This window comes from Pomacea canaliculata, linkage group LG12, assembly GCF_003073045.1.
Source record: "Pomacea canaliculata isolate SZHN2017 linkage group LG12, ASM307304v1, whole genome shotgun sequence".
Lineage (NCBI taxonomy): Eukaryota > Metazoa > Mollusca > Gastropoda > Architaenioglossa > Ampullariidae > Pomacea > Pomacea canaliculata.
In genome coordinates this window covers 8,904,335-8,931,842 of record NC_037601.1, presented here as the reverse complement: position 1 = coordinate 8,931,842, position 27,508 = coordinate 8,904,335, and the positions used below count along the sequence as shown (strand labels likewise).

The window sequence follows — 27,508 nt, the reverse complement described above, 5'->3', positions numbered from 1 at the left end:
AGAGTTGAGCTCAGTCAGGTAACATGCGGCATAAAGTTGATAAAAACACGACTTTAGCTTTCGTGGATTTCAATTGCCTTTCCGCACTAGCAACATGCACACACACACACACACATATACATATATATATTTTTTACATGAGCTGCTTCCATTTAATCTTACGTCGAAATTCTTTTTCTTAACATCTGAGCAGATAAATTGGAAAACCTTATTTGTGTCCTCAAAAAATGTTTTAATATATTTTAAACGGTAGAATGTTAGATATTTTTTAAAGGATGTTAAGTACCCCGGCAAGAACCGCAGTGAAAGCTCAGCCCCTTCACTGTCATAAGAAAGATGAAGAATGTTGTTGTCTGTGGCAGGATCGAGACCCTCAGCCACCAGTACTCGCAGCTGGAGGACGAGTTTCGTCTGGCGCTGCAGATAGAAGCCGGCAAGTTCCGAGAGGTGAGCAAGGACCCAGGTGTCGCATAGCTACCTGTGGGAAGCAGGTGATCGTGCACGTGATTATTTTACATGCACGTGAGCCCAGGTGCACAGCGCTTGGCCAGGCGCGAGGTGGATGCTGAACGCCGAGCAGTCGGCAAAAATGACAAGAACATGAAAGATGTTAAACTTTCTGCTTGTTAATGATCAACAGTGCACATGGCAACAGATTACATATAATTATACCCTGTTGCCTGTGCACATGGCAACAGATTACATATAATTATACCCTGTTGCCTGTGCACATGGTAACATATTACATATAATTATACCCTGTTGCATGTGCACATGGAACAGATTACATATAATTATACCCTGTCGCCCACCTTCATGGCATTTTCCGTCTGGATAGCAGGATGTAACGGCCACATCCACACAGGTCACCTGAGTCGACTCTCAGAACTTATTTCTACTGGTTGCCACAAAGTTTACTTTCCGTCTCAGTCTTAGAATTTCCCACAAAATTAAAAATTTTTTTGCCTGGCTGGCGAGAGAATGAAAGTCTGGTTTAGCTTCCAGCGAAGTTACAAGATGATTTGGTTTCAAACTTTAACAGAAGTAAGTGGGTGAGAAGAAAGTACAGAAGCAAAATAGGATGAATACTATGTGATTTGTATTTCCAACAAGAACAGCTCCATCCTATCGCAGGACAAGGGATCGCTCTCTCCTTCTCACTGTCTTTCTCTCTCAGGAGACTGAAGAAGCAAGCTAACAACACTCCATAGCTTAACTGTGTAGCTTCCCTCTCTCATTCCACTCTCCTCTTCTTTCTCTCGCTCCACCCCTCTCTCGCTTCACTCCTCTCTCACTACACTCTCTTCCTATCTCTCGTTACTTCTCTTCAGAAAGTGAAAAACTTCTGGACGAACACTTGCTGAGACATATTTTTTTAATTACACTAAGGGAAAGAAGTAACGATCGTTTTTTCCTAGTCAGCCTTGAGTCAGGTCTGGCACTGGGTGGCGAAAAAGCAAAAATCTGATGTTTGTGAAATAGACGGATAATAGATGCATCTTTTTTTCTGGCAAAAAACATATTTTCTGCCCGCTGAAAGGATGTAAATAACACCATGATCATCTACATTTACCACGCTCTCAATTTTTGTTCCATCCTCATTTTTTGGGTCTGAAAAAGAGTATGTCGGAGCGGATGTGGTCGTTGTCAGCAAAAGTAAGAAGAAAAGAGAAGAGGTTAATTCGGTTATTTCAGCCTTTCATGTCAGTGAGGAAACCTGATTGCGTGCATCATCAGCAGCAGGTAGAATTTTTGCCCAATGTAGAAAACATTGTTTTGGTAGACAGCTTTAGTGTTTTGCTCTTGTAGGAGTAATGGACAGGAAGAGGCATGACAACTGCCCTTTGTGTACTTGTCCTCTGGCTGTTATCTTGTACCTCGTCTTTATGTTGTTCAGTGTGTCTGTATGTACCTCACTGTCCTCTGACTGTCATCTTTCATTTATCAGTACTAGTCGGCACAGAGAGTGCCATCATGGTCGTGATGAATTGTATTCCAGTTTTCTAGAAGATATAGACATGAGGAGGGGGAGTCCGTGCCCGTGATGCCTTGTGCTCACCATCACCTTTCTGTTCTCACCCTGCGAAAACTTGGCTGTGAGATACATCTTCTTACCAAGTCAGACATTTCAGATTTATTGCTTGTTGAATGACAAGGGGGGGGGGGAATTGGTGTTTTACGCCGTGTCAGCAACTAAGGCTATATTACGGCAAGCAGCCAGCCCTGTAAACAGATGCCACGTGCAGAGAAAGATCAGCGTGCCGGAGACGAGAAATGAACTCAGGGCAGCCAACCTTCACTGTATTGGTGACAGGCGCTAACAGCGCTAACCGTTGCGCCACCGGACCGCTGTTGAATGACAAGGACAGGGCGAGTAAGAAAGGCAGTGTATCGGTGTATCCCGTCTTTTTATTGTATTTTATTTACTGTAACTATTTATTGTCAGCAGACCAACACGTGTCCTGACTTTCTGGCGGACAGACTTGTTTTCTGTTCCAGATACAGACTGCCTTTGAACGAGTGAGCGCAGAAAACGCAGAAAACAAGCAACTCCTTGTAGCTGCACAGAAGAAGGACGAGAACACATCAGTGATGTTGTCAGAGTTGACGGCGGTAAGACTGCGAGTGTCCTCCTCCTCCTCCCCCCAACCTTCACTCCTTTTTACTGCTTTTTTATTTCTGTCCCCTGTTTTCTTTCTCTTGCTCTCTCTCTCCATCTTTCTTGTGCTTGTTTACTCTTTATCTCCGTTTTTTTCTCTTCGTCGTGTTTATTTATTTATTTTTGTTTTAGTCTGTGTGCGCGTGCATAGTCTAATTACAGGCTGGCATGATAGAAGTGTTTACATCATCAGCTATTTATAAAGAATCGTCTTAGCTTGTTTCGCATACTGTTACAAGGCAGCTGACTTACGGATGAAGATGACTAGGCTGGTGTCTTACAAGAAGCTAAAGGAGTTTTATCAAAGTTGAATAATTCACTTGTTCGGTACCTGCAATGGTGGGAGAAGAGCTAAGTAGTCACTGCCATGGAATAGGTCAGGTGGAAAAGGTCACTCTCCAGCGACAGCTGCGAGCATAGGACAAGCAAACACGGATAATGTCATTATCTTTAGGAACTGATAATGAGTACAAACTCCATCTGAGCGTAGAATAGAACATTCAGCAACAACACATTATGTTTTGTTCGGTTTCCTTTTACCTTGTATGACATCTTTTCTCTTCCAATCAAGCTCATGCAGACGACTTTTTTTTTTTTTTTTTAAAGAAATACCACCCTTTCGTCACTTCCTGTTTTCTCGACAAATCCAGGTGTCATTAAGAGAAAAACATTAATATATCGTGCCTGTTAGTTATAAAATACAAGCAGAATTTTGTTTTCTGATACTTTATGCACTGTTTCCAGCAATTGTCCCTGAGAGATCGGGCTGACTGTTGGACAAAACACAGATGATTGCTCTGGAGAAGCAAAGTTTTGTTTATCTTACCAGTTGTTGAGAATTGTTAATTGTAAATTTTGCAACGCCGTAATCAAGGGATGTAATAACGAAAAAAATTCTCGAAAAAAAACCCAACCAAAAATAAACAAAAAACGAATCAATTGTTGCCACCTCCATTGACTTTGTCCCCTTGTTTACCAGCTGTATCGCTTGTTATCACTCAGAATTATTATAGTCCTTCCTCTTTCATGAACATTCAATTTATATTCATAATGTTTTCCCCAAATCTCTCAGTGTATTCTTTTCTAAAACTTCCGTTTTTGTCTGCAAAATGCAGTCGATGACAAATCCGTCACGCCTGTTGTTGTTGTTGTTGTTTTTGTTGTGCGAACGATCAACAACCGCGCTGTTGGCGCGAAATACAGTTTTTCTCTCTCCACACCTTTGATGCAGGTGAGGTAAAGCACAGCCAGGCTCTGCGTGTCAATGCTTCGTGAAAATAATATTCCTTTTTCTTCCTGTCAGTTGGTGTAGTTTATTTGATGACTGGATGTAACAAATAGCATAAAAGGACTTGGAGCTACACCACTCGGTTCGTTTAGGCCCTCGGCGTCAGAAGCTGGTTATGGCCGTCGTCAGACTCTAGTCCACTTTCATTATTAATTCCCGAGAGAGAACACGACAGTAATGATCTGAAGTGCGTGAGAGTACATTATCTAAAAATAGGCAGTTTGGTCATGTAGGGGAGAGGGTTTAATTTCATACTAATTACCTGGTGATGGTCGATTGACAAGGTGCGCTAAAATCAAGCGTACAAAGTTTGAATAATGATTGATAGATACGAAGTACAAACTGGATTAATAATGGCAACAGAAGGTCCATCGCCGCCAACGTGACAGAGTGAGGTCAGTGTAGAGCAGTGGTGGGCACAGTACTGGACCTGCCCGTCTACCAAAGTGTCCAGTGCACTATTTTTTTTTCAATTTAAACCTAGGTTCATCTTATTGAAATCAAGTGCGCCAGTGTAACTCGAGCCGATCGATTTACAGTGTTGAGGATTATTTTTACCAACAAAAAGTTGTCCAGTTCTTCAAATCCCTACGTAAGGACACGTTTCCGAACTTAAAAGTATTTGTCACAGATGGTGGAGCCCCTTTGCTCAACACCGAGTCGCTAGTCTCTTGTCGCCTCCCTTACGCCTGCTCCAACATCAGTCCCCGCCTTCCCTTGAACCCGGCCTTCTGCTCCAGCTTCGACCAGATGCTACAATTCCGCACACAAGCAGTAAGCGGGTTCCGAACCACACAGCTCTGGGTCTCAGCAAACAGCTTCCAACCAAAAACTGCAACAGCAGCCCTCACAACAGCAACCAGCAACAGTCTCTGCCTGTTAACGGTCGGACTTAAATACCCACCCCTGTCCATCTGTCCACCTGGACAAAAGCTGACGGTTATAAGAAAATATACAATTTGTAGCGGTCACATACTTCAACCTTCACAGTGGCCCGAGACGAGAGCTGAACCCAGGACAGCCAACCTTGGCTGTATTGGTGACAGGTGGTGCTAACCATTGCTCCACCAATAAGCCAGGAGAAAGAATCTTCAAAAATGTATACTTAATTATGAGCAGGTCAAGCCATGTTTCTCTTCCGCACTGGTTTACATTGCGGCACAACCACAAAGAACCAGTGGCCTGTTGAGAGAAGTTATGAACAGCCAGAGCTCACGAACACAGTCAAGATACAGTCACAGCCGTCAAGGCAACAGGAGAAAATTGTGTACTTAAAATTTGTGTACAAAAGAAAGATTAGGAAACTGCTGAAAAACCAGTGCAAGCAGCAGTTGAAGAAGGCAAGAATTGCAGCCAGGTGCGCCGACTCAGCAAGAAAAAGTGCAAAAGTACAAAAGTCTCAAGACTAATCCAGAAGACGCATTCGGAAGAAATTTCTTGCACTACCACGAGGTCAGCTGTTGGATCAAAGCATTTCTCACACATTTGTTTTGAACCAGAAAAAAGCCTTGAGCCTATCTTGGACTGTAGGGTAGGCCACCTACAAATCCATCCCATTGAAGTCCAAAAAGATATTCTTAAGACCGAGAGTTGTTTATCTTGACAAGCTAGCCTTCTAGTCTCGCATGAGGACATCAAGGAGAAGCAATTTTTTCTTGGTGGTCATGCAAAGAAAAGACATTTTTAGAAGTAAAGTGATGCTTCATGTTCCCTGACATTCTGTCAGTTCCCAGTGATGGCAGAATATGGTATATGGCAGGTTTTAGGTGTTACAGGCGTTGGTCATAACTATGAAAGAGTTTGTAATCTTTGAAGTGTGAGTGTGCCTGAATTGTACTTCTGCTGTGGATTAAAATTTATCATTTTATAAAAAGCATGATTGTACAACATACTTTGATGTCAGTCTATGATGTTTTTAACATTTGCTGAAAAGCGCTGGACATGCTGAATCCATTGATACCAAAACCATAATCTGTAGACTAATTACAACCCAAAATACATAATTTAAAATGATATTTTCATTTTTGAATACTTCATACATGTGTTATGACTCAGAGCAGTAACATTTGCCTGAAATCCCAATTTCAAAGTGATCTTACTAAATTTTTCAGTACCTGGTCGTCCTGAACAAAATTTGAGCAGTTCATCGTAGGTAGTACTGCCAGTTGATGATTTCTAGGTTTTTATACCTAACTGTATGTGTCCGTTGTTTGAAAAAAATATTTATTCGTATTTTGCTTAGAGCATTAAATTACCTGGGTAACACGAGTATTTAAAATTTGTGACTCGGAAACTATTTTAGCTGTATGAAAAACTTGGTACCGTTGAAAACCTATTTGTGTAATTTTCTTTTTGCTTATTATTGGTTCTATAATGAGCTTAGTGCAACCTACTACATGGTATAGAAGAAGAAAGTCTGCAAGTGGCACTTCTATGTCGTCTGCAACTACTCCTGCTCTTGCTTCAGCCTGGACTGACCGTTGGGTCTGATCCAAGGGTGGATAATACAGTAAATCGCTAGAAATGATCGCCGGACACATTGCGGGGGCCAATCGATGGCGGCTGGAGCTAAACGACTGAATTATTCCAGACATTCCTCTGTCACAAGAGCCAATGTACGGAATGTTTCGGTGAGCGAGACTGAGAAACAAACCGAAGTTAAAAAGAGAAATACAATCTACCACACGTGTTTTAAATCATCATCATCATCATCATCATCATCATCATCATCATCATCATCATCATCATCATCATCATCGTCGTCGTCGTCGAAGAAGAAGAAGAATTTGTAAGAGCGCATTTCCAATCGAGAGACGAGTTCAACAAAAGCGTTGTAAACAAAAGACTACAAACAACCAACAGCTTGTCATACATCAGAGGCACAAGCAGGAACAAAGAGATGACAACGTGGCGCAAACATAAAAACACGTGGACATGTTTGATTTATAGAAGAAAGCTTTGAATCCTTGAAATCAAGCTGGTACAAATATATTGATGTATGTATTTTTCTTTTTGTAGTTTTGAGTTGGTGTTAATTAGTGTTATGAACCCTCAGAGTGCAACATGCTTTTGTATTAGGTTTGATCTTGAAGATTTCCAGCAGCAGGCACTGGTCAGTTGTGTACGAGTGGAAATCACTGCAGTGAGCACAACTCACGCAAAGTGACAGGTGACAGACCACAGAGCTAGGAACTTGCCGTGTAAAGTACAGACATCTTAAATAGTCTCTTTACAGTTTATTTTATATGACACCACATGACAGTATTGTAATAACAATTACAGTGAGGACCACACACAGAGTACAAAACTCACATGATAATAATGGCTACAACATGGTGTAGGGACGGTTACAGCCTGAGGACAACTGATGCTTTGTGGTTAAAAAAATATTAATTTTCAAAATATTAAATGTCTCATTGAACTGATGGTTTTTCTTTTTTCATGTTACATGAGTAAATAGTTTAGTAAGCAGTAACATCAAGTCGGAGGCTGCATCAGTATTAAAATTATTAATACATACAAAAGTACAAGATTTTCTCAAAAATTTGTGTTTGTGTTTGACGTTCGTGCATCGTTTTTTGTTTTGTTTTTTGTTTTGTTTTTTTTTTTTCATTTGTTGTTCAAAATCTTTCCCGAACTCTTGGACTGTCGTACATTTCCACAATACGTAGAATGTTATCTCTTTCATCTCGACAGTAATCACTGAGTTCATCTTGTTCTTGTGATATAGTCTCTTGTTGTCAAAGATGTTAATAGCCTCTAATCCGTTTCCGTTTCCTGTCACGATTCTTTTGGTTTATTTTCTTTCTTGGCGGCTATTCTTTTAAATCCAGTGTTCTCGGCACGTGTCACTGCCAATCTACTTTGAAAGTTTTATGGTCCTGTGTTTGTGCCATTTGCGTCGCAAACATTCCTGATTTACAGCTTGATGATCATTCGGGAAGAACTGACGGATGATGATGTCAAAGAGTTGTTATTTAATGTTTCAAAAGGCTTTCCATTGTTTCCAGTTTTTTAAGTTGCCTGATATGAGAACACTGTTTATTTTCAAACTGGTATTTTACAAACTTTCATTAATGATTGGGTGTCTCTGTTTCATAGAGTCTGCTGAACAGGGTGAGCAGCATGTTAAGATGGTCGCATTCCCTTGACACCATTCCTTACCTGCATTTAAATCAGCAACAGCCGATGCCGTGGTCGTCTGCCCACCAGACCCTAAGGCTTTACATGTCCAAGGTCTTCGCGGGTCGTGACACTGAGCGCCTTTGTCATGGCTTCACAGTTCCGCAGCAGATCAGGATTGTGGGACTGTTGAGTGTTTTCTTTGTCAGTCACATGTTTCTTCCACAAAGTCTGTCTTCATTTCTCTCCTCAGCGCCATCTGCTGTTTATTTCTGGGCTGTCTTTTTATTGGCTTCCATTGTGCAGTCGCTAGAGATGCCGGCACCCACCTGAACCCAGAGAGAGCGCAAGGCAGCCTGTGACTCCACTGGTCAGTGGGTTAGTCCTTGGACTCGTTCAGGTTCACTTCAGGCGCAGTCTTTGGCAGCGGGGGTCGGTATTCATCATCTTGTCTCCGGTCGGAGGCTAGCTAGTGATTGTAGCTAAGCTAGCTAATGATTGGAACTAGCCAGTGATTGTAGCTGGCTAATAATTGGAACTAGCCAGGGATTGTAGCTAATGATTGAAACTAGCCAGTGATTGTAGCTAGTGATTGTAGCTAAGCTAGCTAATGATTGGAACTAGCCAGGGATTGTAGCTAGCTGATGACTTTATCTAGGAACAATTTTGATGGTGGTGGTGTGGGCAGCAATCGAGGCTTTATTCATCCGATGTCCCTCACCAAAGTTGAGTAAAACTTCAAAATTAGTCACGTGACTTTGCAAGGATTGATTCTAACTGATGTAAACCCCTAATACAACCAACTGAACACATCACTATCACCCGGTTCTTAAAGCCATCCCATTCCACACCCGCTCTCCTCTCGTTATGCGTTTCTGCTCAGTGGGATGGTACCCGATACTTCTGCTCCAGCACCTAATTTCTGAGTAGTCGTGAAGAAACTCGGAAATATAAAATGTCTGCAATAAGTTGAGTGTATGTATGTCCGTGGTGTTATTAATGGCGAACGCTTTCTTCTTGGGCGGGCAGATGACACGGTATCAGGGGAGTCCTGTGACTTCCATGCTAGCTGTTAGGTGAGTTCATCCACTTAGCAGTATTCCTAAGGTGTAAGATGTATACAACGCAGTCATCAACACAAACCATAGTGTAAAATAACAAGAAGGCATTTTATTAGAAAAAAGTACAGGTGAAAGTGAGAAAGGTAGAGAACCTAGCAGTACACTACAACTGCATAATGTCCTCTTTCTGTGATGTCTTCAAAGAATGAAGTTTCTATATATTTTTTGAAAGACTTGAAGGTTATGATGAGCACAACATGCACATTGTGTGTGTGTGTGTTTGCATTCCTTGTAGCTGCTTGATGTGACGGTCAGAGAGTTGGACAAGCATCTGCTGCTAATCTTAGCATTGCGCGCGCTACGGACAAAGTTCGCCAACGTCTGGAGCCTGTCGTTAGCAGCAGTTCGATGACCATTAGGTTGTCTCACTCTCTGGTCTCACTCTCACTCCGTCTGCTCAGTGTATTAAGTGTGTGGCTGAACACCCAGTGGGTGGCCGCTACCAACTCTTGCCCACACCTCGCTTTTTATCTGCTCCCCGCAGCCCCTCAACTTGTCGCATGTGCGTCCGTCCCGAGGGCTGCGGATGATTTGTTTGGGAAATAAATGCTGCGATAAACATACAGACTGTTGTGGCTTCCATCCACACACGCCATTGTACATCCAGCGCGCAGTCTTGGGTAGGCGGCGTTACTACGAGACGTCACACACCCGCCACCATAGCAACCAGGGTGTGCGCGTGGTGACGACGGCTTTTTGGCATCGGACACACCCGTGTAGCGAGGGCTATGGGCGCCAAGAGGGACATTTTCTATGATTTTCTCTCTGTTCTATAAAATGCATTCTATAGCGCAATGCTGTTAACATGTGAAGAAGTCAAATGCTCAACTGCTGTGCAAGAAAATCTTCATCCAGAACATCTGTAACCGCTTCTCGGAAACCAGACATGGTCTTAAACAGAGCCCGAACTGTCTCGATCACAGAGTTGGTTGACATATTTTTTGCGATTGCTCCGAGACGTTCTAGCAGACGACTGAACGTAAGGCATGTTGCGAGGGCACTAAGTGGTTGCTGCAGGCAACAAAAATACAATGCAAATGAGCCAGCCTCGTTCTGTATACAATTCAATTCTCTAATTACAGATATTATTGAGTAAGAATAAAATTAGCTAGAATGAATTGTAAAGCTACAGAATGGAACTGTACATATAAAATCAATTGGCTAACAACTTCTGAGTTGACTATATATGAAATAGATTGGTTTTTACCGAGTGTTTTCTCTCTATAACTATAGAATGAATTATGTAGTTACAAAATTCATTCTGTACGTATAAAATGCATTCTGTAACTGCGGAATTGTACAAGCGTAGAATGCATTCTATATAAATAAAATTATTTAGCTATATAATGCATTATAGAAAATTCTCCTGGGCGCCCCATAGAGGCCTGCCTGTAGGTATGGGACTCACCCACTGTGGTGACCGCTCCCTGTGAGGGACTCCTACCTACTTGCATGTCGTCATCGTGCGGAGGTAGGTACCCGCCTTCCCCCGGTCTGCAGCATCTCAGAATGTCAGCGATGATGAACTGGACGCATCTGTCACCGTTCGCAGGACTAGTTTCCACACAGTCCCTTCTGTGGAAACAACAATATGTGAATTATAGCATGGACAATAAGTCCTCGACACAGTGGCATTGCTCTCAGCCTTTCTGTCAAAACAGCATCGTGCGCAGATGAACCGATGATATACGCAAATGTAATGATCAGTCTCCACATTAGCACACAAGGATGCATCCGTCTACAGAAGTAGGAGACAAAAGTGAGTAACCCCAAAATAGACATAGATCTCCTACCTAGAAAAGAAAATGTCATCGGATCATCGTATGTCTGAGTTATCTGTTGTCTTGAACAAGCAGCTGCAACAACTTGTCCGCCAAAAATGTATTTCTACCGTCATGGTCTGGCATCTGTTCATGTCTGCTAGTCCCCCCTCCCTCTCTATCGTGTGTGTGTGTGAGATCCATTCCGCTCGTGAATCCGTAAAGATGACTTGTGCAACCTGACCGACAACATCGTGTTGCTAGAGTTCAAGACTTTCACTGTTGAGCAGGAAATGCGAGACAAAGGAAGAGATACAAGTGATGCTCATCTGCCCTCCATGGATGTGTCCGTGTCATCCCAACAGGACTTTGTAGACGATAGTGTAGGCAAATCCATCTTATGGAGGATGATGTGCATACTCACCACTGACATTAGCTCAGAGCTAAAGCAGATCACACATTAACCTGTTTGCCAGAAGGTTAAAGCATTTGTTTCTTTGTCCTAGTTTATGTTTGTATATTGTATAAATGTGTGAGCACTTTACAAATTCTATTTATTTTGTAAATATAAATGTACTGAGATGTCCAGGATGTCTGAGTGAGAATGAGTGATGCGGAATGACGGCGAACAGGCTTTTCTCAACAGTATTCACTAATCAGTTCTCGTTGTTTGCAGTTGGTCAAGGAGCAGAAGGGGCGGATAACTGAACTCTCTAGAGCCAAGCAAGAGCAGGCAAGCCAGTACAGGGTACGTATTCAAAAGTTCCACAGACCTGTTACTTGTGTCGACTTCACTGAGGCTCTCCGTGGTCCTGGGTTCATATCTCGGTGCCCTCTCTTTGGCTGTGGCTGTTGGGGATTTTCATATTTTAACGCTAAGGCGCGCGCGTACACACACACACTGATCTGCAGACAAAAAAGATAGCAAGAAGAACATGTATAAAAAGTGAAAGAATTGATGCACAGAATGTCGTACTCGATTTATCAGTGAACTACATCAGCTTCACCCAAACACCCAGGACACCAACGGCCACTACAACAAACGGTTTGTCCATGCGTCGCTCATGGCGGTGACCAAAACTCGCACGCCACTCATCCTTCACACCGGGTGTCAAGCGCCGACCTACGGATGATTATGGGTTGTAGTCCTCAGGCCTGCTTCACAGCTGCGCGAGACACCTTGGGTCACGTGAGTCGGTACCCTCCATGGAGTGCGTGTGTGAGGAGGGGCAAGACAATGGCCGCTTGTCGTTGAGACGAGATGAGAAGGACAGAAACTACTTCAGCAGCATGTCGTCCCCGGGCGCCGTGGACGCAGCAGATGGTCGTCATCGACGTACACGATGGTGCTGGGTCTGGGTCAACACGCCGCCTGTCATCGCCAGCTCCTCCTCACTCTTGTCCCTCGCAGCATCGTCCTTCCTCGCGTCACTTTCCTGATGAGGGTAGACTTCGAGGGTGTGAGATGTAGAGGAAGAGAGGGGTGGGACTCGTATGTCATCCGCTGATCAGCGGAGTAAGTAAGACAAAGCGATAAGAAGGATGAAGTTAGTACACGTGTACTGTCCTACCCTGGCTGGCTGTGGGTCAGGAAAGATGAGACAATGGAATGGGAAAATAAAAGTTATTTCCTTTGAGTTCATGAACATGATGTTTTGAACCCTGACTACACGTTATAGAAGTCAAACTCAAACTATTATCAAGAATAACACATACTTCTAATGATCAACCATCTTCCTGAATTCCATCAATCTTTAAAGGGAATTATAAGTACGACCTTTTGTTCATCGTCATTATATGTGTTTATGGGCCCAGAATCGTGAGACCACTTCATCTACATTGTGTATGTGTGTGTGTGTGTGTGCACGCGCGCGTGTGTGTAACAATAATTACAATAATTTCATTCAGTTTTTGAGAAGCCATCTGGCCATGTCAACATCACATACTTAACATGTTAAGAGTGGATGGCTGTACAAGATTAATGTTTCAGTTGTGTTTGAGGCTTCAACTTAGCAATAAAATATAATAACAGTACTGCGATAATAATTATGTTGTAGGTGTGTGTGTAAGGTGGTGTTTGTGTGTGTGTACAATGCCAAAGCTTCATGTGGACTATACTCCATGGTATGTCTGTGACCATGACATTGTGTGTATACAGGAGCGCGTGGAGACTCTGGAGGCCAGCCTGGAGGAGGCTCGCAAGAGGATGGTGCAGTTTGAACTCCTCAAACAGGTTAGTCTCTGTCCTGTCGCCCACATGCTTCATTGAGTCAACACCGGCCTGTATCTACACCGTCTGCTGTTACTACCGACAGGGATGATGACATAGTCCGCAAGACTTGCACGGCCACTCGTACTTCCCTTCAAAAAGTCGTAAAGACAGTCTCTCTCTAACTCACACACACACTCACACGCACGCACGTATTTTTTCTGCATTCAGACTTAATGACAGTTGGGGATGGATCATGACCGGTGGTCCCCCTGTACCCGGTGCAGACTGGGAATGTTTGGTCATTTAAGACAACCTTACATGGCTTTGAATTTCACGCGTGTGTCTGCATGCATTCGCCGCACATTCCGCAAATCATAGACCAACTATGAAACTGTGCTTCCAGCTTCAGCACACTTCATGTCCCTGTCTGGGCTGTTTTTGTTTACACCTGCGTGCATTTGCGTGTTTTGTTTAGTGTTTGTGGAGGTGTTCGCGAATGCGTATTAAATTTTTAAACGAAAAATCACGGAGGATTGTACAAGCCTTTGTGTTTCTTTGTCCATTCTTAAACCTTCGTGGATTTTCACGCAGAAAAGAACAAGACACAAGCCTTTAGTGAGTGAAAGAGAAAAGTGAAAGTGAAAGAGTACAGTAGGGAAGCTTACCTCAGTTTGCAAGCGATAAAAGTTTTTGCGCGAGTTTATTTTTATGATACTCGACAAACGGATTATACGATTCATTCTTTCTCCTTGAGAGACTAGAAACTAGTTTTTGAGCGAACCAGCCAAAAAAAGACTGATGTCAATCATTGATTTACACCTCTGTCCATTATTACCGTCGAAAACCTACATTTGGTTGGAGGTTCAAGAAGAAACTCTGCATTTTATAGAATCTAAAAAGGAAACTCGGATATGGAAAAGAGAAACCGGATTCTTGGGGTTTTTGTATATCATCAACTACCCTTCAATGCCTCTTCCATGAACAGAACGGATGGCAATGTAGACTTCAGTGCAGCTTCAAAGTGCTATTTCAGGATGATGTAGAATTGGAAGTTTCAAATGAAAGGTTGATTTCTGAGACCAATCTTTTTTTTATAACACTTGGCCACAAAGCTGTCCTTGGTGGTTCTAACGGTAACCTGAACATGTCAACACTTTTGCTTGTGAACAAATCATTTTGATTAAATGAATATTTTAAGCAGGCTGTATTCTTACAAGTATCACTTACCATTAATTGTATGTTAACTCATGTAGCTTCTGCCATTTCAGTCCTTAAGTGTTGTCAACTTTTACAGTTATCTGAAAAGTCTTCTTCATATGTTGCATCATGATATCAACATTGCATCGCATGTAGTGTCATAAACTGATATGTATATAACTGTGTATATATATATATGTCTGATTAGACTTTTAAACTGTGAAATGTAACTTGCACGTGTGCTAAAGTGCTTCACACTGATCGATGGATGACAGGTGTGCTCCAAGAAGTGTTTACAATTTTACCTACAGAGTATTCAAAAAAACATCAAAAGGCATTATCAGTAGCAGTCCTTGCACATGAAAAGACATGTTATAATCTTTCGTCTGTTGTCTTTGGTGCAATGGAGTGCACAGCATGAGGTCGCCATTTCTACAAATAAGAAACGCTGGAGTATTGTTTCTACAAACACACTCCGCTCTCTGTTTGCCTGGAATGTAAGCTCTCCGTGAAATGTTCAGTGAGAAGTCTGTGGTGACATCTTGTTTACAGCCCCACTGCACGTGATGCCAGACTAAATCTCGTCCCCATCTCCTCCATCCACCCAGTCCACCTTCTGTTCTTTACATTGGTTTTCAATGTCATGTGCTCCTGTTGCAGTCGGGAGAAAGTAAAAACAAAACGAAGCTAATTCGTTCTCCTTCTGAACTCCTTTTTCCTTCAGTATTTTTTTTTAAATTCATGATATACAGACTTCGATTTTGTTTTTCACTTTTATACTTTTAAATGTTGAAAGGGATGACAAATGAGAAAGTTACCCCTATCTGTGTCTTCGTTTCTTTACAGCAATGTGTGAGTTGAACGACTTGAGGAGAGTACTAACAAATAGTCACGTGACTTACGTGACGACCACGTCGACTGAAGACGACACACGTAGGCGACTGGATCAGTCGAGCATCAGTCAGTGCCCAGAGGTCACAGCTAAGGTTGTAGTGTACCCGGGCAAAGTGTCAAATCGTCAAACCTCGTCAAACCAAAGTTCCACTGTACGGACCACTGGACTGGCAAACAGATCTTACAGACATGTTAACCGAAATTCTAACGTCCCTCGCATTATCCTCGAAACCACAGGCTTCACAAAACTTTGCGATACTTGATGAAGTGTTAGACGATATTTGTCTGAATGGAAACACTTTCATTCCGATAATGGACAGGCCTAGCATTCGGCGCATCCTAAAGGACAGAGAACCGAGAAATCTGGCGAAAGATAATGGTAATACGGTCAGGAGCCCCCTCCTCATAGAAACGTTAGGATGACTGATGATTGATGACTGATGATTGATGATGATGAGTGCGCACAAGCAGTGACACCCGCAGAATAAACCTAGAGACAAAAAAGAGATTAAATGAAAATAATTCCACATAAAAATTGGATATTTTTTAGGGAGGGGGAGGGTGCGGTGGGATTTGAAAGTTGAGACCGATGCCAGTCAGACAAGACCACCGTGTGGGTCAACGCGAGCAACATGGCGCTGTGGGGGCGACAGTAAGAGTTTGTCAAGACATCTGCTGCCGGCCTGGAAGCTAAGACTTTGTAATCTTTTCACAAACACATACATCAGGGTGTCGTGCTCCAAGAAAGTCTTGTCACTTACACCCGCATGGAGAACCAGAGGCAACTGGGTAGGTGGGAGCTCGGGGGTGCGATGCAAGTGTAACTTCAAGCAGACATCTCTAATCCTCATATTTTATTGACTCCATCTTAGCTGTCCAGTCAGCGATGTTGTGAGCACTGCTCAACCACTCCCCATTCTTGCCCAGCGAGCCGGCAATGGCGTCAGTCTAGTCGTCTGTAGGCTGTGGTTTCTGGTCATTTTTTTGGCATTGTCACGGGTATCCGTCCGATTGCACGCAAAGCAAAGATTGCTTCTTGTAAGGAACTGACCCGAGTCCTCACCAATGGGGGCGTGCTCCCGACTGACTGGCCACAAGCTCGCATTCTCTTGTTTCATGAGCTTAGATTGGTCATCTGAAACATGGATTTTTCACGTCAACTACACTACACGACCGCCGCCGTCGTCTTCATTGTCATCACTGATAGCCGTCTGCTATCGTGCCATTGTTATCCACCTGTTATTGTGTCATTGTCATCATTGTTAGCCATCTGCTATCTTGTCATCGTCATCATTGTTAGCCATCTGTTATCGTGTCAGTGTCGTTCTCATCGGAGCTGAAATAAAATAATTTTAAAGTGCTGTTTCGAGTTAGCCATTTAAAAATTCCATTCATTATAAGATGGTTTTTGTGTTGAATACTCAACTGATGGCATCTCTGTATGTGTTCTTTTCTCTCTCTCTCTCTGTGTGTGACAGGAAAGCACGCGCTTACAGTCTACAGTACACGCCCAGGAGTCCATCATCGAAGGACTGAAGGCCGAGAGAAGACTGTGGGGTCAGGAGCTGGCTCAGCAAGGTGTCACAACTGTCTGTCTCAACCTCTTCACTCGCTGCTGTCAGCCTCGCCATCTGCAGACTTGCCATCTCCTCCATTATTCCTCCCTCCAGCCTCGCCTTTCGGGCTATCATCCGTCTAGTGCACGTTCCCAGCCTCTCGGTTTTGTGTCTCGCTAGTCTTCCGGTCACGTGTCAGGCTCCCATCTCTGTCCCACCGCTAGCCCTCGTCACTAGTTTCTACTCTGTCTTTTGCCTCTCTCTCTCTCTGCAGGTTATCGTATGCTTGTCTCAGAAGATTTAGAAAGTTCACACCCTTGTACGGCGAAACCGCAAATTGTTTGTGTGAGAGAGAATGAAAATTCTTTATTAACGAGAATGGTAAACTAAGCAAGCCTCATCAAATTTTCCTATATTCATCTATAATACATATTTGAGAAGTTGGTGTCGAAAGCAGTTCTTGGAGTTCAATTGCTAAAGATGGAGAGGGAGGCTATTCCACTGCACGCTCCATGAGTATTTCAGACGATTTAAAAAGATCTACTCTAGGAATGGAATATTATGTTTTAGAGAAGTTCAAATGTTATTGGAGGAAAATAGTCAAGAGACTCTGGGTACAAGTGAAGGTGTGCATGTATTGTGTGTCGTCTGCAAACATTTCACATGACTGGGATATGTAGAGAGGAAGATCTTTAATGTAGGTAAAGAATAGAAGAGGCCCTGATATGGAGAGAGATCCTAGATCCGTATTGATCCACGCTGAGATGCGACAGTAGATAACTTTTCTGTCTTTCTTTCGTTTCCTTCTATTTTCAGAGAATTTCTTCATCAATTTTCTTCTTTCTTATTTGTACAGTCATCATTCTTTTTTTTTAAAGCTGTGTATCTTGTCCCCCTTTTCCCTTTTTTTCACTCTTTTCTTGTTTGTCATCGTCTTCGTCATTTCCATCATCCAAGAATTCAGTAAAAAGATAATAAATTTCGCCTGAATGCAAATAGTTCATTTACATTCACTTGACGAGCAGTTCAGGATGCGTCGGTCCATTCTTGCAGGTGCTTCCCTGTCACAAGACCGCGGGCGTCTGGAGGCCAAGATCGAGACACTGCAGCAGGAAATAGTCACTCTCAAGAAACAGCTGGAGGTGCGATGCTTCCTGTCTCTGTGTGTGTGTGTGTGTGTGTGCATGCGTGTGTGTGTGTGTGTGTGCACTTTTAGGACTGGCAGACGCCTGACAATGGAGAAGAGATTAAGACATTTGATGATATTGTCCACAGAGAGAGACCGACCTCGTCAAGATCAAAACAAAGATGGTGGATGACCAGACGGAAACAATCAGGAAATTGAAGGAGGTGAGACGAAGTAGTAGCAGCCACTCCTCCCCAACACCCCACCCAGGCAGCTATACAATGCCTCAAATAAAGAGTCCAAGTCTTATTTCCACCTGACCGCTAGAAAATAGTGGCCAACACGCCCAGTCTCTCCAGTATCACAGCAGGAGAAAGTCAGCCATGACGCAGATGTCGGCGTTAAACGCCAGGCCGCCATCGTCAGATAAGTCTGTATACGTGTTACAGCGTGTATGTGTGTGTGTGCCTGTGCATACATGCCTACCGTGGTTTTTGGAGAGGAGAAGCTGAATTGTGCAGAATTGTTCAAAATAAGCAGGTGTGGGGTATTTTGCTTGTTAAGCCGATAAGATTTCTTTGCCAGTGTTTAAATACAGCGCGTGTGAAATCTTCAGTCAGTGGATGTAGAACAGGAAGGTTGATTTTTTTATATTGACCGAACAACCGTTTGGGAGTAGAAAGAAATTACAACAGTAACATTTCTCAAAAACTTTTAATGCGCTTACTGTATGACATTTCGTCTGTAACTGAAGGGTTTGCTGGATCGAGACGAGCAGATCCGGGCTGCACGGGAGGACACCCTCAAAGTCCAGAGAACGCTGGAGGAGCAGCTGGCTGAGGAAAGGGCAGCTCATCAGGATTTACAAGTACAGAACAAGCAAAAATTAGCCCACTTTAATATTAATGAAAAAACGCTTTCATGTTTACAAGTTTCAGATATGGCTTTTGAGAGTTACGTGGCTTTTAATATTGTAGTAGTTTACAATTAATCTTGATTTAAAATTTAAAGCTTTCAAAATTCGTGGCAGCAGACATTTTGAATGAATGTTTTTGCACTTAAAGGTACCTCTGACTCACACATACACTTGGAGACATCTACGGACCCTTAGTAGCAAGGAACATTGCAGCAATGCAAGCCTGCCTGCTTGCTTTCAATATTTGAAACCACAGCTTGTTTATTCCCAGGAGGAGTTTTATTTAAAGCTAATAGTTGTAGCAGCCCAGATTACCACAAATAGCTTTAACTAATTGGTGATCTATAATCTGCAGACAGCAACAGGAATGTTTAAATTGTGTTGCAGGAAGCTCTGGAGGAAATGAGACATAGAAAGAATGATCTGAAACAACAGGTGTCTACACTGCAGGCTGAACTGGAAACTTCACAACATGCACACCAGTGAGCACGTTAGCAGCCATTATAGCACTCAGACTGCTTGCTATTTGATTCACTTGCTTTGCTGGTTATTTTACAATGAATATTTTTTTTTTTTTAGACATCTGTTGAACTTGTACCAAAGAGAGAGGCAATTTCCGTTTCAAAATCAAAAATTATCATTACAGACAATCGCATCATATACCACCATAACATGAGCAACAGAAATAATTAGTGTTTATCATTAATTTGAAAAGCAGCAGGCCTTGTGTTGCAATTGGAAACAAAAACATTAAAAAAATTACACAAACTGGTGTGTGGATGAGATTCCTGCAAGACTATGTGTGCATATTAAATGTTTTAGACAGCTGAGTGCCCGATGGCGGGAGAAGTCTGACCTGATTGGAAGTTTAGAGAAACAAGTCTCCAATATGAAAAACACTTGGGAGGAGAGGGAGAAGCGACTGACACAAGAGAGAGATCAAGCTAAGGAAGCAGCCAGGTTAGTGTCAGTGTTGAGAATTACATAATGGGATGGTCCACTTCTGTGCCACCTCTCAAGCCCATGTTGGTCAGGCACTTAGCAAGCAGTTATAGACATGTCCACTTTGAACTTTTGTTTAAATCATTCAAGCCTCTTCATGTAAATTTTCTTCCATTTGGTAGTCTGGCAATAGAGAAGATGCGGAGCATGGATGACGGCTTTCGAAGGCAGCTTGAGGCAGCAGAGAAAAGTCACAGAGAGGAACTGGCACAGGTCACTCAAGAGAAGGAACAGGAGGTTCACATTGCAGAGCAGAAGGTAAAAAGCTGGAAATATTCCTTATCCAAACAGGATTGTGTTGTCCAAATATGTACTACGAGGCAGCTTTATCACAATTGTCACTACAATATTTTATTGATCCTTGTTTATTTACACACCACCAGAGCATCAGTAATAAAAGCAATATAAATATCTCCATTCAAAACAATATTTATAAAAACAAATTATCAGTCAACAGTATCCAACCACATGGTCAATTATCCATTCATCAGAAAACAATCAATTATCATTAGAAAGCAAGTAGTTCTATCAAACCAGTCTCTCAACTACTGCATTAGACAGCAAGTACTGATGTCCAGCCAGAAAGAACAGATAAGTATTCGTAGCTATTACAGGGTTATCACAACACACATGGTTTAACAGTTGCAACCCTTCCATATCTAGAGGTATCTACCAAGGGTAGATCTAATAAAGATGTCAAATAATGTTCAGCTTTTGAGGATAAATCTGTAATTGAAGGAGCTCCTCCACTTCAGGAGGGTGGTATGCAGGGTGTTGTGGCAAAACTACCTTCTCGGCATAGTTCTCTGCTTACCTGATTGCAGCTTCAACCACTAGACAAACTGATTTTCTTAATCAGTTTATTCAATTTGTCTACATCACCTGCTCGTTCATTCTGTCCCATGTGTGCATGCAAACATCAGCACACTACTAACAACATGGCAGCATTGTCTAAATCCTACAATCAAAATAGTTATTCTTCCCCACTCCAATTTTTTGTTTTAAGTTGGCTTTGTCATCATGAGATCATTAATAACTTAAGGAAATTGGAAAAACTTGATGATATTTGTCCTTGGTAATAATTCTCTGCGTATCTTCTCTCATGAAAACTGACATCATCTGTAATCAGTTTTACCTCTGATAATAATTATCTTACAGATCTTGACATTTATTAATGAACAGTTAACAGTCCCCACTGGTTAGCTCTCCACCATTCATTCGACACAAATGTTGGGCCAGAGGTGAAGATGGTAACATCAAGATGAAGCCTTGATCTGAGCAGCATGCAGTCAGTGTCAGCAACAAAGCAGGCACAGACTCCCAAGTGATGTTCCTGACAAATATCCTGTCCTACAAGCTGCTCACAGTAACCAGCTACTGAAGCTGAAAGAGAAATACCTATTGCCTGAAAACAGTACTGCTGTGGATACCCTCACTGTCCTATTGAAGGCAATAAGCAGGCTGACAGAATGGCAAAATTAGAAGCTGAAGCCAGGCAGGGTGAAAACAGGGTCAGCCTAGCAGAGACAAAGACCATCAAGGCTTTGCACAGACCACCCAAACCACCATGCAGACAGCTACCACCACCTGTCCAGGTTAGAACAGGTGGTAATTTTATGCCTCAGGACAGGGAATAACAGGCTACAGCACCAACTTTACCGTAAGCTACATCTAGTATCATCCCCAATATGCACCTGTAGAGATGCAAACCACGGAACACATCCAACAAGAGTGTAGGTCCCTCCAGGCACTGAGGGCGGCCTTGCCGTCACCGATACCCCTCGACACCACGGGGTATGAACCTGTGGATACTTTGGAAAAATCAATCCTCACATAGAAACGAAAAAAAAAAAAAAAAACCCTACCATATTGCTAAGCTCTGTAACATACTGTTATATAAGGCTAGTGAGAGCAGAATACTTTTGTCTTGCAGACTCCTGTACTGACTGCAGTGATGCAGTGTATTTTTCTGTGTAGGTCCTGATTGTGGAAGAAGAAATGCGGCGCCTGTTGTGCGAGACAGAGCAGGCAAAGAGGACCATGGAGGACAAAGTGAAACGCCTGACCCAAGCCCTGGGTGACCTTCAGTCTGATCTTCTCTGACCACCAGGGAACAGCAACATTTTCTGCCAGATCTCATCATTCCTTCCCCTACCCCAGGAAAAAAAAATTGATGAATTCTACAATTAAACATGAACAAACTGTCTTTTAAAGGCTAATGCATTGACAGTGTATTCTAAAGCCCTTTGCCACTAAATATGCTGAAGCATGTGCCAGTTCTTGCAAATTTTTAATAAATTTTTGTCCTTGTATTTTTTGCTACTAGATGCTTTCAAAACAGGTGAATGTCGCATGTTTTTGTAGATCATTTTGAATGACCAGGTTACATTGAAGATTGACTTTTGAAAGGCTGAATGACCTTCTCGGCAAAATTCTCTGCTTTCCTGATTGCATCTTCAACCACTAGACAAACTGGTTTTCTTAATCCTTTATTCAATTTTTCTACATCATGACTTATGAAAGGCTGAATGACCTTTAAGTCTGTTAATCTAGGTATAGCTGTCTTTAAAAGGCAGCATAATTTACAACTTAAAAATTTTTTTTAACTTTACAGTTGAAACTTTCTATGTACTTTTGCACAAAAGACTTGTTTTTATCTTAATTATATTCAGTGTTGAAAACAAAGTTGCATTACCAGGAAAAAACATGTAGATAGACCCAGGTCAGAACTCAAGGCAACTTCAAGTTTAGATGTCTGTTTTTGTTTGGTTTCAGAAGGCGCTGTGCATTTAAACTGCACGTAATTTTGTTTTAGCAGATTTGTAGTAATTTAATTTCTATTGAGGTAATTTGTTCTATCATTTCATCCATGCAAAGTCAATGGCAAGCAATGCTTGGTTGACTGGATAGTCATGATAAATGACACAATAACAAATGCAACAATGACGGGTACAGACTGAATGGAAGTTTATTTCAGTTAAAAGCAATGTTCAACTCATTCATCAGGCATTACTGGAAAAAGCTGGAGATCTACGAAGAGAATCCAACGCCCCTTTGAGAACGTTTACTACTTTTTTCCTTTAGCAACTGCTGTTGACATCAACTTTTCATTCATTATTTCTATTCACTTATGTAACTATTCTGTACCTGTTATGGAGTCTGACAAGAAGACACTTGTATACTAACCATTTTATCTTCCTGCTTTCTTAACATGAACAGGAAATTCACTTGATTTGAGACTACACTAGCCTATGATCAACCTCCTTACACAAGTTATTAGATGCCATTGCACCTGCTTTTTTGTCTGGTCTAGGGCAGCATCCCCTATAAACCTTGACTGGGAACAAACAGGTTTAGTTGGATCATGGGACTAATGGATGGCAACCTTAACAGCTACTTTCTCTCCAGCTTCTGAGACTTTTGCTTTGAGTAATGAAGAAACTGACCTAGCCTCATTAGTTCTCAAATGAGAAAGACTCATCTCTTCCTTAAGCATTACTCTCGACAACAATCCACACAATGCTGCATTACGAAATGTCTTTTATTGGTCATCAGTACTGTTATTCATCCTTCTGTTCCTGTCCATGTCTCAAGAGCTAAAAGCATGCTCCTTATGAGTGTGAGTATGCGCTATACAAATCATGCGTTTATTATTATGTGGTTAGCCAAAACTCTGACAGCATGGAGTCGGTGGGTCACGGCAATATTTTCAGCTGAATGTCTTGCTCCCTAACAAGGTTTGTGAACATGCTACAAACTGTGATGTACAAACAGTTGCTGCGCTTCTAATTCTTATTTCCAACGTCAGTCCTAAATGGCTGGGATAGAATGTTGTGGCTGCCAGGCCACATATACTATTACTGTAATTACTATTATTAGTACTGTGATACATGTATGCATCTTTTCACAAGTACACACCCACACACTCCATGTACACATTGCATTAACTCATGTAGACAGCCAATGGCCTACATAACTTCCATTCTAAAAAACACTTGTGGATACACTTGTTTGGTTATGACTGGAAGGGAATGCACCAGTACACACAATGCATCCATGCGTGCACATGCTAGGTTTACATGCTTTTTCATGACATATATCTTCCTATTATTTTAAGCCATAGTCTGAAAAACAATATTAGAACTTATACAGTTGCATGCTTTTGGTAATAAAAGCAACCAACTTGATTCAAATATGATTAAAAAAAAAAAAAGACCACAAAGTCACCACATATCCTGCTTGTACTCCTAGTGTAAGTGCTGCACATTTTCTGACAAGCCCACTGCTACACCTTACATAATAATAAGTGACTCTTGCACCATACACAGTTTTACTTACAGAAGTGTAGATCATAGTCATAAATAAAGTGTATACATCAAGGTAGGTTTGATCCATTTCACATCACTAACCAATAGTATACAATCAGGATTGCAACAATTTTCATCCTCTCTTCCATTCCTCTATCAGTCCCTCTTCAAGTACACTTGAAACAACAACACAAGCCAACAAACAATCTTGCACACCAAAACTTGCAAATCTATAATTAAAAATACAGATATAATCACAATTTTAAACATGTTCAGGTCTTGCATGTATTGACAAGGCTGAACCTTATTTTGGAATGCTATTTCCCCAGGGCAAGTTTTAAATGACAAAACATCCAAATGCACCAGCTTTTTTTTTTCAAAATTGTTGTTCAAAGGAACCCCCTTCAACCATTTAAACAAATCAGGGAATGCACTTGTTGGGACTGGATCCTACCGTTCCTTCAAAGGACTGTTTAGCTACCTACACTATATGTAAAGGTTTATTAATGACTTGCACTAAATGTAAAGCATTCACAGAACCTGATCAGTGCATCAAGCTTCGCAAGTAGGTCCCTCGCACTTGTATTTTACATATTCTCCTCAAGAGATCCCAAATCAAGCTCTTCTTAACTCAATTCCTATGGTATTAATTTTTAAAACAATTATTCATTGATAATTCTAGTGAAAAGAATTACACAGCACGCCCTGGTACATTCTACTGCTTCTGCTCAGAATGCAGGCTTAGAGAAGCAACAGACATACACGCACATAAATGACAAGACAGGAATGCGACAATAGAGCCAACATTTCGACTCCTGTCTCAGGTTCCAAACAAGTTGTCCCAAATTATTTCCTGTTGTCAGAAAAATCACCTGCATCGGTCAGCTGATTGGTGTTAGTAAAGCCCAACACCATCACTGACTTCATCCAACAGCTAGCTGTTAATGGGAGCTTCTGCTGACAATGCCCATTGGCACTTTGAGGCATATGATGGGTTCAAAGCACTACAATACTGTAACACGTTGCCAGCATATGACACAACCTAACAGTGAAGAAAGAAGGAATGCCCCATAGCCTGTCTCATTGGTCCAATGCTTCACTAGAATTCATTTTGCAACTTCCCATATTCCACTTTCAGCAAAATTATCTTTTTGTCACCTGGTGCATCACAAAAAAAAAAAAAAAATTAAAAACAGCTTTAAGGGAATTTTTCTTGCCCACGACAAACACTGCACAAGGTAGGATGTCTGCAAGTCAAACATTCAGTGCCATGGCTTCCACCAAACCTGGCGTTCAGGGAACTATCCTTCCATTGTGTATTTTAGTAGAACTGTGGTCAAAATGACAGGATCTGCAGGAGTGGCCAAGGTCTTGTACGCTTGACATCTTTGTATCCCTCTGTCTCTTGCATTCCTGTGTGCATACACGCGTAGACACATGCATGTGCTACATGCACACAAGTGTGCACACACGCACACAACAGCACTCTATCATAACCATTCACTACTATTCCCAGAGAACTGAAGGAAAAGAGTTGACTTCGCCCATCTCATTGATATTACTTCCATTATGGATGTAGTTGATTTTCAGACGCATTCTTATGGGTTGCTGAAATTAAAAGTAAAAAACAGCAATAGCATATCTTATTTCTGTAAATTATTCGTCCCCATAACTAAAGAAGTTAAAGAGTCTCACAAATTTTTACTCATGAAGCAAGTCTGTATCAAACATATGGTTCCAACGGTCATATATCAGCCTTCCGCAAAAGCATTCAGAATAAAAAGTATATAAAAATAAAAAATAATAAGAATAAAAATATTGAGAGGTTCTTTGTTCCAAAAACATTTCAATAATGTACCAGGGTATAAACCACAGTAATATTTTGGTCAAATTTGTACCCTATTCGTCATGGCTGTACTTTTAATAGCAGTCTTTTTCCCAGTCAAGTTAGGTCAAAACATACATCACACATGTACAGATGTGGTCACAAGACATGTCAGGGACTGTGCACGCACACATAGCAGCTGCAAGAAAAGTTGCAAGATCAGAGTGACTCACCTTCTGTGGATTATTTATGCGTATAACTTGTGTCAGGTTGTCTGTGTTCAGAGGGGGAATGATGCTGCTAGAAGGAGACTGCAGGGTTAGCTGGAAAGACTAAAATAGAGAGATTCCATGACTATGTCATCATTCTGCTGACCAAGTAAAACACTTGTGATAGTATATAATACAATGTTTAAATCTTGTACACCAAATATCAGCCTTAATCATTCTACCTAATGTCTTGTGGTTAAACCAGCTCTTGTTTAAAAACATTCACAATTCTTTTTAATATAAAATACACACTAAAACATTGCACAAGTCGGGAAAGTCAGCACGAAGTTTCAAGATTAAAATCCTTCGACATATGATCAGTTTTAATCTATTTTTAAAATATTGGTTCAAATATTATAACATACCCTCGGGGTATTCCCACAGGATGTACAGATTTGATAAAACACGAAACTTAAACATCTGGAAGATGGCAAAAAGAATATGATGGATTTAAGAGAATACTGGCAGTAAGGGAGAAGGGGAAGAGTCATGGTACAAGAGATTGGGGTGTTTTCTGGCATTTTCTTGACAGATTACCTTTGGCACTGCAGCTTGGAATACGAAGTCTGTAATAGGAAAAGGGGTGGAATTTGTGGCTATCATGTTGATAACAGTGGCACACACCACACCTGGGTCTCTTTCACATAGAAATCGGATGCACAACCCGTTCTTCTCAAAAGCTGTGACCTGCAAACCTGCAGTCAAAGAAAGATCTATCACTTGGATAAGAAAGGATCTGACAAAAGACTGCATAAAAATTGCATGGCAAATAGCTACTTTAGAAAAGACTTGTCACTACAATATCCTGAGTCCAAGTTCACTGACTCTTATCTACTCCAATGTTGCTGATACAGATTTACTAATCGCTAGATAATTAATTAACCAACAAGATATTACAAATCAAATCTATTTCTGCAGAATAAATGGTCTATTTTTATCACTTAGCCCTTCAAAAATCTATTAAAATTGCTGATATATAATTTGTGAAACAACTTTCCGAACCTGCTGTACCATTTATCTGGTTTTTGGCCTGCGTTGCTGGAGACAACATGCCATCAAGTGGGCCAACGGGCATCACATTCACCACATTATTGGAAAGTGGTTGTGCTGGACCCAAGTCACCCAGCAGGTCCAGAAGGTCTGCTGCCCCAGTTATCTTAGTCATCTCCCCTGGTCCACTGGACTGTCCATTCTCAAGTATGTCCAAGATGTTTCCAGGCTGAAGACAAGAAATACTTTTTTTAAGTGTCCATA

The 27,508-nt window shown here is 41.7% G+C and overlaps 2 protein-coding genes across 7 annotated transcripts in view; one reads left to right on the top strand and one right to left on the bottom strand.

Annotated features, from left to right (window-relative positions):
- LOC112553174 (leucine-rich repeat and coiled-coil domain-containing protein 1-like) overlaps positions 1 to 22,165 on the top strand; it is a 176,251-nt gene extending 154,086 nt beyond the window's left edge. For 2 of the 3 annotated variants that reach the window (XM_025220227.1, XM_025220225.1), the window contains 12 exons: positions 363 to 447; positions 2,500 to 2,613; positions 11,627 to 11,698; positions 13,109 to 13,183; positions 16,732 to 16,831; positions 17,863 to 17,951; positions 18,085 to 18,159; positions 18,690 to 18,803; positions 19,239 to 19,333; positions 19,674 to 19,811; positions 19,976 to 20,111; positions 21,831 to 21,967. In XM_025220227.1, the coding sequence (XP_025076012.1) occupies positions 363 to 447; positions 2,500 to 2,613; positions 11,627 to 11,698; positions 13,109 to 13,183; positions 16,732 to 16,831; positions 17,863 to 17,951; positions 18,085 to 18,159; positions 18,690 to 18,803; positions 19,239 to 19,333; positions 19,674 to 19,811; positions 19,976 to 20,111; positions 21,831 to 21,956 (1,219 nt within the window). In that variant the 3' untranslated portion in view covers positions 21,957 to 21,967. Of the gene's footprint in view, positions 1 to 362; positions 448 to 2,499; positions 2,614 to 11,626; positions 11,699 to 13,108; positions 13,184 to 16,731; positions 16,832 to 17,862; positions 17,952 to 18,084; positions 18,160 to 18,689; positions 18,804 to 19,238; positions 19,334 to 19,673; positions 19,812 to 19,975; positions 20,112 to 21,830 lie in introns of all 3 variants that reach the window. The other variant, XM_025220226.1, reaches the window with a different exon arrangement.
- Positions 22,166 to 23,376: 1,211 nt separating this feature from the next.
- LOC112553173 (AP-1 complex subunit gamma-1-like) overlaps positions 23,377 to 27,508 on the bottom strand; it is a 28,750-nt gene continuing 24,618 nt past the window's right edge. For all 4 annotated transcript variants that reach the window (XM_025220223.1, XM_025220220.1, XM_025220221.1 and 1 more), the window contains 4 exons: positions 27,257 to 27,473; positions 26,792 to 26,949; positions 26,219 to 26,317; positions 23,377 to 25,768 (listed from right to left, as the gene is read on the bottom strand). In XM_025220223.1, the coding sequence (XP_025076008.1) occupies positions 25,667 to 25,768; positions 26,219 to 26,317; positions 26,792 to 26,949; positions 27,257 to 27,473 (576 nt within the window). In that variant the 3' untranslated portion in view covers positions 23,377 to 25,666. The remainder of the gene's footprint in view (positions 25,769 to 26,218; positions 26,318 to 26,791; positions 26,950 to 27,256; positions 27,474 to 27,508) is intronic.